At 35.1% G+C, this 12,009-nt stretch overlaps 1 protein-coding gene, 1 long non-coding RNA gene and 1 pseudogene across 2 annotated transcripts; 2 read left to right on the top strand and 1 right to left on the bottom strand.

Annotated features, from left to right (window-relative positions):
- Window positions 1-1,584: 1,584 nt before the first annotated feature.
- LOC110276890 (uncharacterized) lies at window positions 1,585-2,502 on the top strand (annotated as a pseudogene).
- A 3,040-nt stretch (window positions 2,503-5,542) lies between these two features.
- Window positions 5,543-6,693, top strand: LOC107470100 (uncharacterized). Its single transcript, XR_001588336.3, has 3 exons — window positions 5,543-5,944; window positions 6,225-6,327; window positions 6,441-6,693. It is a non-coding gene; the product is annotated as an uncharacterized LOC107470100 (long non-coding RNA).
- A 1,089-nt stretch (window positions 6,694-7,782) lies between these two features.
- LOC107470118 (uncharacterized) lies at window positions 7,783-11,829 on the bottom strand. The gene is made up of 9 exons (XM_016089499.3): window positions 11,572-11,829; window positions 11,304-11,478; window positions 11,032-11,181; window positions 9,901-9,958; window positions 9,724-9,816; window positions 9,477-9,575; window positions 9,044-9,102; window positions 8,497-8,556; window positions 7,783-8,403 (listed from the first exon to the last, which is right to left on the bottom strand). Exons 1-9 carry the CDS (start codon window positions 11,736-11,738, stop codon window positions 8,149-8,151), a joined length of 1,116 nt encoding a protein of 371 aa, XP_015944985.1. The 5' UTR covers window positions 11,739-11,829; the 3' UTR covers window positions 7,783-8,148.
- Between the last annotated feature and the right edge of the window lie 180 nt (window positions 11,830-12,009).

The raw sequence follows: 12,009 nt of genomic DNA, 5'->3' as shown, positions 1-12,009 counted from the left end.
CCGGAGGGTGGGGGGTACCTGCAAGGGACTCCGATGCTTAAGTTAGCAAGGGTATTAAACAGGTATTGAGTAGAATCAGAGTATGAGTTATACCTGGGTGCTCCAGTGTATTTATAATGGTGAGATGTGGCCTTCTGTGGATAAGATAAGTTAGTTATCTTATCTTATCTTTTATCTTTAAGTGAGGTCATCTTATCTTTAAGGGAACCGTCCTTCTCTCTGTAGGCTTGGGCCGCCTTAGGATTTGGGGCGTATTCCTCTATTTGGGCCCTTTGTTTGGGCTTTCCTGTGACTTGGCCGAGCTCTTTGAGAAGAGGTCGGGTTGTCCTGACCTGAAGAGGTCGGTCGCCTTGCCTGTAGAACATCCCGGGTCGGACAGCTCGACCCAGGGTATGAACAGTAATTATCCTCCAAAATTTAATCTTAGTCACATATTTTTTTCTTCATACATTCATCCCCCTTTTCTCATTTATCATCCACCACAAGTTAATTCACTATTTGTTTAAGTTGTTACTTTTTAAATTTTAAATTATTTATAGATTACTCTTTTAAATTATAAATTATTATTATTTGTTTAAGTTAATTTTTTATTTTAAGTTGTCGTGATTTGTGATGCTACTAATATCTAATAATGTTAGCAAACCAGATCGTGTTTGGAATGTAACTTAGACATTATTAGTTGATGGAATACTATATGAGAGGAGAAAAGCATTGAAAAATCAAGGTATTTCACTAGATCTTTTTTTTATATCAAGATTGTATTCTCGTATTACTTTTATTTTTATTAATAATACTAATGGTCTTTATTTTAGAATTACTTATTAAATATTTATAAAACCATTATGTACTTTTGCTAGGACTAAACATGACTAATGATGAATTGAAAAATTTCTGTCTTATTGAGATTGAGAAGATACTCAACAGCAATGTGAAATCTTTAAGAGACTATCTATTAATGACATATCTTGATTTGTGTGATATTCGCCTTTTTCAGAATAAGCTAATATAACACAAATGAATTGACTCATACAAACTTATATACGGAACAAAAGATGACTCATGAGTAAAGGTTAATATTCGGTGAGATAGTCAATGCTGTTATTGCAAACTCTAGTGGATTTTACTTCGTTTATGGGTATGGTGAGTATTATAAGACATTTATTTGGAATGGACTTTCTTCTGCAATTCGGTCTAGAGAAAAGATTGTTTAAATGTCACATCCAGAAAATTACGTCTTTTTTCTGCGTGGTAGTAGAACGGCTCATTCTAGATTTTCAATACCCATTATAATTACTAATGAATCTACTTGCAATATCAAGCATTGCAGTTTGAAGGATGACTTGCTCATCTAAAGTAGCTTAATAATTTAGGATGAAGCTCCAATGCTCAATAAAATGTGTTTTGAAGCACTTGATTGGACACTCAGAAATTTTATGTTAGTTATTGATCAACATAAGACACATCAACTATTTGGTGGTAAGGTTGTGGTTCTAGGAGAGGAGGTGATTTGAGACAGATACTTTCGGTAATTTCAAAAAGGAGTAGACACGATATATTGTCATCAACTATTAACTCATCACATCTATGGTCGTTCTGTAAGGTTTTGAAGTTGCATACGAACATAAGACTTCTAATGTCTTCTTCAGATAAACATGATGGTGAAATGAAGAGATTTGCTAATTAGATACTTGATGTTGGAAATAGAAATATTGGTTCTGTTGTTGATGATGAGTCAGAAGTTAACATTCTAGATAGTCTACTGATTACAACTATTGATGATCCTCTATCTCATTCGGTATACTTTGCATATCCAAATTTGTTACAAAACATGATAGATTACAGGTATTTTTAGAGTAAGGCAATTCTTATACCATCGCTTGAGAGTGTCGAGAAGGTAAACGACTTCGTCTTGACAATCTTCCCAAGGATGGAAAAGGAATATCTAAGTTCTGACACAACATATCAAGTTGATGAGAATGAAAATGTACAACAAGAGTGGTTCACACCAGAGTTCCTAAATGACATCAAATGTTTGGGATTACCCAACCACAAGTTGACTTTGAAGGCAGGAGTCACTGTAATGCTACTGCGAGACATAGACCAGACTTCAGGTTTATGCAACGGGTCAAGGTTAATAGTTAATGAACTTGGCAACAACATAATTGGAGCGACGGTAATGACCGGTAGAAATATTGGCGACAAAGTGTACATTCTAAGGATGAACTTGATCCCTTCAGATTTAGGATTGCCATTTAAGTTCCAACGGAGACAAATTTTATTAACAATGTGCTTTGCAATGACATCAACAAGAGTCAGGGTCAATCATTATCACATGTAGGACTTTACTTGCCAAAATCAGTGTTTATCCATGGACAACTTTACATTATTTTGTCAAGAGTTAAAAGTTACAGGAGTCTCAAAGTTCTAATTTTGGATGAAGACGACAATCCAAAGTCATCAACAACAAATGTTGTGTTCAAAGAGATTTTTAATACTATTTAGGTAAGAAAAATAGTATTTTTATTTTAATAACATGTTATGATTACACTTTTGTACAAATATTTACTGTAAATATAACTAATTTATCTATAACTCTACTTTTAGACTTGAAATGAAATGTGTAATAGGGAGCACAACATCATATGCCAATTGCTTTTCTAATGAGGTTAGTAAAATACTAGCTTGTCGATAAATTTTCATTAGCCCTTTGATATAAAGTTTAGTGTAAAACTGACATAGTACTATTACAGTTATATATGTTCTTATTTTTTTAGGTCTCTTTCTTTATGATTCAAGAATATTATAGACTTTAAACTGTTCCATTTGCATTTTACTTTGAGTAAAAATAAAACAGCATATTCAATACTTTATTATATAATGACGATGATAATGCTATACTAAACTCGAGAAATTTATGATTATAAAATATTATTTTCGATTTAACATGTCAAATTAAAATGTAAGCCCGTGTATCGCACGGGTTTAACATTAGTATATAGACGTATATACAACTGACAACTTCCCAAATACCTAGTTCATATAGAAAATCCCTAACTGGTATCCAGACTAATAAAAGAAAAGAAAATATCAAGTTCTATCCCTCAAAAATGCTACAAAGGTGAGGAAAATCAAAGTCTAAGGAATAAAGATCATCTACCCTACATTCTTTTCACCATCCGGACAAAACTGTAGGAATCTTCTAAGGACTAGTCTCGAGCATCTTCTGTATGGTCCGACAACACATTCTCTTCTGGTACCTCTCTGGGTATATCTCCAGTGGCGGTAGTCAAAACGAAATCCTCCATCTGTGGGAAAAAAGGGAAAAGGAAGGGGTGAGAACCTATATGGTTCCTAGTAAAGTGGCATCGTGAAAACGCATTTCTCGAAATCTAGAGTTCTGGCTCTATTGTAACAACTTGCATGCTAAGTCTCTGGACAACTTTTGTATCGCGGGCTCTAAAATAACTCTTTCTTGGCATCTTTCTTTGAGATCAATGCCGTTCCTACGCTATTTTTCATGACTATTATTCCTAACTTTACTAGCTTATTCTAAGCTTTAGAGAAAGTTAAGTCATATAATTCTAAAAATACAGACAAAATAAAAAAATAGAAGATTGACAAGAATCAGATAACACATAGCAGAAAGAATGAACAATAAAAAACCACACTCAAATGCGCAAATTTGTGATGCATGCATGTTCCTAATGCGGGCCATGAGCTCAAGCGTCGGTTGTCTACCTGCAACCCGACATTACTCGGAGTGAATTCTGAATATGGTTTCCTTACTGTGTCAGTCAGATACATCGATATCATCATGGGCGAACACATGTTAGTTAGGATATCTTGACATCATGGTTACCCGTGTCAATCAGGCCTCATCATATTAACTTTTCAATGTACATCACAGTAGGAAACGGTTCTATCAGTTAGGCAAACATTCCTGCATTCGCAACTTTTGGCTATCCGTTAGGCGGGCACTTTTGCATTAGCAATTTGAAACAAAGGCCCATTCAAACATACAATTCTCATGAATAATGATCCATTTTCAATTATCTCTTTGATTCATTCTCATTTCCTTTCTTTTCATCATATCTCCGCACACCTTATAGACATGTATACCTCCACATCACCACATAACTAAGCATACCTCCACATCACCATATTACTAAGCATTATCTTTTAATTTTAAACCTTTCTAGGGACAACTTACATTTTTATTCATTATTCTGGCTTGTTTAGCCTAATACCTCCTTGGCGACCAGTCTTCTACTAAACAATTAATATAATAAACGAACTCAGACTTCTACAAACTTTATGTCCACACATCCGTATTGAACTCAAGTTTCTATAGAACTAAGAATCATATTATTTTGGACAATCTAACTCTAGCTATTGAAGATAAACCGAGACTATTATTCTAGACTTTTGGAACAACACCTTGCCGTCTTGTTACGTGATTTCACGTCATGAAAGGTTTAGGCATGAGCTATCTCTCTTGACAAGGTCATTCTAGAGATCCTAGTCTTTAATTTGAATTAGGTTTTACTGCATTTATATTAGAATTGAATTTGATAACAAACTTTGAAAATCTGCTGCTACACTCATAAAAATTCAGGAAATAGCAAGCAGCTCTGTTTTTGTAAAATCCATAATAAATTTACTTCCAATCTGTTGTTTCTAGATTTTGGTGAGGATACACTCAACATCCCTAAGTTTCAGAAAAATAAGTTTCAGGTTCATATCACTTCATTTGATTAATTAATTGTCAACTGGAATTGATTAACTGTTTTCATAAAGCGATTTAGAATTTCCAGCAGCAACCTAGCTTCCAAGTGACTTAATTAAGTCTACAAAATAGATATGGATATGAAATTTGTACTCAATTAAAGTATACTTACAGTCCTTCAGAATCCCTTTAGTAGCAACTCAAAATGTCAAATAAATCAAAAGTTCTAGTGTTTGGAACTTGATACTGTAAAACCAGAAAATTAGACAATTCTACAGCAACTACTAAATTTCAAAAATTCACATCTTCTAAACCACTAGGCCAAATTTTTTGAATTTTTTATGGAGAAATCTTGACTTCTTGAAGTTTGATAGAAAAATAATTTGGATTGAAAATCATGTCTAGATTGCTCCCAGTTTTTATTTTGTATTACTGCCAAATATGCAAAAAATTTTGCATTAAGTAATTTAACAACCTCTCGTACAAATTTTATATTCAAGCCTAAAATTCTTCTAAAACTATAATTCTAACTTTCTTTTGACTAATCAAAGTTGCAAAAGTGATTAGCATAGTCTCAGGAGTTCAAACCATGGTTTTGAAAACCAAATCGGACCCACCAATTCAACCAGAATAACCAGGAACCGGTCATTTAATCGGTTCGGTTACCGATTATCAAAAAACCGGCCAAACCAGCAGTTAACCGGTGAACTGTCGGAACCGGCCGGGTTTTCTTGAGGTTTCTGGTTCGGTGGCTACCTCAAAACGTCGCCGTTTAAGTTTATTAAAAAAAAAAATGAAAACCACCCCTGCCCCAATACCCACATCCCAGATCCCACCCCTCTCGTTTCTCTCTGAAAAAGTGAAAATTGGAGAACCCTAGTCCCCAAACAGCCAAACTCTTCTCATCCGAACTTCAAACGTAGCTCGCAGCCACCATTTCTCTTCGAAGTCATCGCCACTCTTCTCTTCCGAGGACAGACGGTGGGTGCGGCGTCGCGTGTGGAACGCTGAAGGCTCTGTTCGGTGGAAGTTCGAACGCAGCTCGCAGCCACCATCGTTTTCTCATCGTTCCTCCTTTCGCCGCCGTCGTAAGAAGGTCTCCTACTCTCCTCTCCTCTCATCGTTCTCGGTCGTCGTTTCCTCTATTCGAGCTCTTTCTGTCTTTGCCGACAGTTCCCACTCCGCCGCCCCCTCACTTCCCTTCCTCCCTCGCTGCCAGTAAGCACTGTTGATTGGAATTATTTTTGATTGTTTTGTAATTTGCACTGTTGTTAATAATATTGAGTTGCTGTTTTCAGAATTTGTTAATTTGCACTGATTTTGTTAATACTGGATTTACTAATTTTGTTAATTTGAATTGGCTTTATTGGTTTTCAATTGTTGAATGATTCTGTCGAATATTTTTTGCTGAGTTAATTTTTGGTCATGATTTTTACGCTTCATGCTCTCATGTTCTTGCTTTTCTTTTGTGTTGATGTTGAAAATGCAATTCTCACAGTGGATAGGGTAAGTTTCTAAACCCAATAAGAAAGCAGTTAATAAAGCATTGTTAGGTTCAAAAGAAGCTATGCTTGGGATTAGATGAGGCTGCAGGTGTTCCTGTAAGTTCCTTTCATTGATTTTACACTTATTATTATGCTTATTCTGTCTGAATGATGTTGATTATAAATTATATCTGCTGGTAGTAACTACTCTTTCTTTGCAATTCATGCAGATTGAACCAGAATCACAAACAAAACTTTTAGATGCTACCCTGAACTTGGAAGGAGTGTTGTTGGCTAGAGTTCCAGGAGCAGGAGAATTTGATGCGGTCTTTGCTGTTACTTTGGGAGATTCAAGAAGCCATGTGACAAAAATATGGAGCTTACTGAATGTTATTTAATATTTGAAAATATTAAATTTAAATATTTGAAGTTATATGTTAAATTTTTAATAGTTTTATTTAATATTTAACTAAATCGGTTGAATTTCGGTCAACTATTAAACCAATGAATCAGTTATCTTATCGGTTTATTGACCGATTCGGTTCTCGCAATCTTAGTTCAAACTCATCAATTCACCCTTTTCACAAGTGCACATATACTTAATTGAACATGTATTTTTCTGCACCATCATAAACAATTTTTTTTCATAGGAGCTCATCATCAATCATACACATAATAAATCATCAATCATCATCATTCAAGCACACAATAATTTATTAATCCAGAATGTACCATCATTCATCACCAGCACATACAACAACAAACATAATATTCTGTGTATGAATTATCCCTTACCTTTCTTCGAGAATTCACAAACCAAGGTCTGTCCTTTGCTACCTTAAATCAAAAAGTCCTAACAAACGTAATTAAAGAATTTTGTCAATTCATAGGGCAATTAGCCAAGCTTCACATAGAGCACGAGGAGTCTTACTCTTGTAATGGGCTGAATTTGATTGATTTGGTCACCAATTAAAGAAATTGAAATTTAACAAGGGTAGAACCTTTGAATTAGGAAAAGCAACAGAACACAGGTGATGATGATCCTGTTGACGTTTCCTCCTTCTCTTCCTTGATCAGTCGCCACTCTTGCTTCCTTTCTTCCTTTCGTGTGATTTCCAGAGAAATTGAAAGGCTTGGCTCATCCATATAACCTATAGGAGGTGGGAAAGGATGAGTTGGTGCGGCAAAACTTCATGGCTTCTTCCTCTTGCAACACCACATCTGAGTATAGTAACCATGGTTTCCTTTGAAACACGTTCGATTGTGAGAGGAGAAGAGAAGATGAGTTTGATAAGAGTTTTCTTGGATTTGGTTTATTTCAAGAAAGCATGGTTTGGTTGAACCGGAAAAAAAAAAGAAAACCGTGACTTTATAATAGACGAAGAAAAAACTGGTTTAATTATGAAAAGATGGAGTTTGTTTGGTACGGTTTTTAGCTTAGGATACATTTTTATCTCACATGTTATATCTATTTTTTTTCATTTATCAAGTCTAAATCCGCCTTATTATTTTATTATGAGGTGATTCTCAGATATTTATCGAATTTCTTATCAGAGTTTTTGAGAATAATCCTGTGGAGAATCGGGGTATTACAGCACCTCCTATGTATTAGTTAAAATATAATCAAGCCCCACCTTTTGAAAAATTAAATAACTTCAAATGAAGCTATGTAACAATGGTGCAGGCAAGAATTATTTAAGGAAGTAAACAAGGAGTAGCAGTATATGAATATACATGATAGACAGAAGAATTGCTCCTCTTCTCTTGCCATATTTGCCCGTTAGGAAGAAAAGAGATTTCGAATATATGGTCATAAATTCTCTGTGTATCCTGTGATCAATGCTAAGCAACTAGCAACAGAAGTCCAAACAAACTTCAGCTTCCCTCTCTAAAATCAAATCAAATCACTAGAATGGCAAAGTTTTGCAAAATCAAAGACTATTCCCTTCTTTTGGGTCTCTGAAGTGAAAACCCTGTTTTTTCATGATGATCTGGGATTTCCAGAGCTGAAGTATTAGTTGCAGTACCTTCATCGTTACCCTCGCCAGAGGAATCATTTCCTTCCAACTGCCCTGACGTTGATGAAGATTTGTTTCCGGAAACATTACCAAGCAGGCTTTTATACATAGTAAGGGCCTGAGCCATCATGTTAGCAGGATTGGATGCAGAGCTAGGAAGCAACATTGTCGTTCCCTGAGAAAAAAGTAAGAGAACATAAGACAAATTTCAAAGCGAAAAAAAATGGTTAAATGGTCCTTGCATATAAGTTAGCTTGTAATCTACTACCTCCTTGGCTATGTTACTGAAAGCATGAATATATTGCTCTGCAACCCTTAAACTTGCTGCCTGCAAAGCAAATGAAAACATCAATTCCATCCCTCCTTTTATTCCATGATACATGGAAAATTTAAAATAAGTGAGCCAATTAGGAGCAAATCTATACACTAGATTTCCTTTATCAGTTTCAGAGATGATGTCAACTCAAACACCATTCTAGCCTATTTGATTATGGATTTCTCACAATAAATCAAAACTACATAAAATAGTCAACCAGACACTGCATTGAAAACTGTAATAATGACTCTCTCTCACACATGCAAAAAAAAATGCTGGCATGCCCCAAGCCCCCGAACATAAAAAATAATGCATCATGTAAACAGTAGAAATTTAGATGCAAATAAACAGTAGAAATTTAGATGATGCATCCATTTTGGTAAATATATTCAAATAGCTACACAATTGGCCAAAATTCTAAGAAGTTATGGACCAAAATATAATTTATTACTTGCACAAGATGCAGCAGATGGAATATGAATAAAATGACAAATCTCACCTCTGCTCCTCCAATTTCTTTCAGGGCTTTTGACACAAGAAGGATAGCTTCAGCCTCACCTGAAGAAGTATAATTGTAATTATAAAGATTTAGAGATTAAAGATATCAAGAGAAAGCAACAATTTAGTTTCTTCAAAAAAGTAAAGGATACATAATGGAAATAGAGAAGTGATTGCATGCCAATTGGAACACTATGTAAGTGGTGGCTCGATATAAAAGAATACTAGTAATACTTTGGACCATCAGCCTACATTTCATCATCCCCCTCCCTTCTCACACGAAACAACATTTTATCACAAAGAGAACATACATATTACACATTATAAGTATGAAGAGTTTGCCTGTGATGCTCAGCGGTGATGCCAAATCCTTCTTAAGAATTAATATGGATACATAATTGAAAGATGGAAACAGAGCAAAACACGAAATTAACCTTTAGCTCTATTGACTTGATCCATCTTCCCAGCTTCTGATGCTAGGATCACTGCACTCTTCTTACCATCAGCAATGTTGATGTTGGCCTGTCTCACTCCTGTTTAACATTAAACAGCATCAATTCCAGTACACACACAATCTTAAAAAGCTGGATGACATGGGTGCCAAAGTCAATTCCAGGATGAGAATTAATGTAAAAATATCACAGTAGAACCTCTCAATAAATGGAAAATCAATTTGATTACCTTCAGACTCAAGAATTTGAGCTCTCTTTTTCCGCTCTGCCTCTGCTTGCATCTCCATAGCGGCTCTCACTCCACGTGGAGGAGAGATATCCCCTGAAAGAAAAATTACACATATTGTCAAGTACAAAATCAGGGGGAAAGGAAAACATTTCAGTTTATAAAATATGTTAAACTTACGTATTTCATATCGAAGGCATTCCAGCCCCCAGCTTTCAGCAGCCACACTAATGGCCTCCTGCAACAGTTTTTTCCATATAATCAATCTTCGTTATTTGAATACAGATGTGAAAAGAGTTGTTCTTTCGGTTCATTGAGAAGAATTTGAAAATCCTGTTTCTTTCTTCATCACAAAGAAAACACTAGTCTAACAACTATGGATAGAAAAGCCTATAGCCATTATTTGATGTCTATTCTCTCTCATCATTGTTAAATGAAACCAAGGGACAAAGGAAATTTAGAAACTATGTTCAGGATTTGAAAGAAGATATTCAAATTCGATTAACAAAATAAGCTTGCTTTCACTTTGAAAATAAACCTAGCTTATAAATCCATAATCAAATAATCGAATTACTTCCTGAGTCCTAGCCCGAAATCAGAATACAGCGTAAATGCATGACGAGATATTTTCTTTCCAGCAACTGCAAGCCTTAGGATCTATGTTTGTGGAAGGATATTTTCAATTTCCCTACTGCAGATATGTTCGAAACATATTACTGTGCCTTTCCAAATCCACTACAGTTCAAGAAACAATCATTGGGGCAAAGAAAGAGAGATATTCAGCTATTACATATGCTAGAATGCTCCAATCAATTAATTTTGCAGCATGACACACTGACACATTGATAAGGTATTTAGTAGAAGAGCATACATGATACACAGTGACAGATATTTCTAACATAAGCCTTATTTATACTTAGCATGTATTTACAGTCACCATTATAATAGTAATAGCCTCTCAAAATAAATGTACTACTTTATAGTGGTTCCGAATTGGATATTGAAACAAGTTTATTTCATTGGAGGATAGGGACTAATAACAAAACAGTCACAAACTTGGTGAACATTATGCTTCCGCACTTGTCCCATGTATAACTAAATTCAAATAAGACTTTAAAATTACTATATGATAAATAGAACATCAGCTGTAGTTCCAGGAAGTCCAACAGCTCCATGTAAAGAGGCACCATGTTCCTCTTATCCAAGATTTACACCAACACCATACAACTTGAAATTCAATTAGCTAGGATGCTTCCTTAAGTAAGAATAAAAAAGGAAAAATATAACAGAAAACTATACTCAATTACTTACCACAATCTTCTTATTCAGCGTGTCCCTTTCCTCGAATGTCTTGTCAAGGGTAATCTTACCAAGCTCACTACGCATCGTCGTTTGTGCCAGCTGAATGACAGCATAAATGGGATTCTCTACTCCATAAGAAGCTAGCTTAGGATCCACAATCTGCACCCAGAAATTCAAATACTAAATAAACACAAAATTTAAATAGATAATTATCAACAACATTATTTGCCATTGACCAATAAATGAAATAGGGATGCAAGAAAACAAAGAACAATGAAGACCTTGATGTAGAGAACACCATCAATGAGGATAGTGACATTATCTTTAGTGATATTCAAGAAATGAATTCCAGAGGGAAGTGTCTTAACGTACTTTCCAAATCTCTCTATCACAAAGGCTTTCTTCTCCGGCACAACGCGAATCCCCCAATTCATCGGAGGAATAATCTCATAATTCCTGCACAATCAATCAATTAAATTTTCACAAAATCTATAAACAAAAAAATTCAGTGGAAATGAATGAATGAGGTGAGAAGAGACATGAAATAACCTAGAGATAGGATCGCGACTAGATCGGAAGTGGCGGAGGGAGGAGAATCGAGAGGGAAGAGAAGGGGAAGAAGCTGTGCGATGAGTGAGATGGGACTGGCGGCTCAGCTGAGTGAAATAGCGAACTGCGTTTCTTGCTGAATTGGTTCTCCAAATGGTCGTCGCCATTTTCAAGTTTCCGATTTCTCTGTGGAACAGCAATCACTTCGTAGTGTTCATCTGGGTGGACTTATAAAGCCCTTGTTAAACCCCTTCATTCTCTGCTTCATGTTTTCAACCAGGGTATTTTAGCCGTGCAGACCAAGTTAAACAAAATCCAAATTTTTACGGTAAATGAAAAAAATAAACTAAATACTTAAAATTTTAAAATTATAATAAGATTTAAATTATAAAATTATTAAATTTATTATAAATTCTATAAAATTAATTAATTTATTTA

The sequence above is a fragment of the Arachis duranensis genome, chromosome 10 (assembly GCF_000817695.3).
Source record: "Arachis duranensis cultivar V14167 chromosome 10, aradu.V14167.gnm2.J7QH, whole genome shotgun sequence".
Lineage (NCBI taxonomy): Eukaryota > Viridiplantae > Streptophyta > Magnoliopsida > Fabales > Fabaceae > Arachis > Arachis duranensis.
This window is presented reverse-complemented; position numbering and strand designations above follow the sequence as displayed.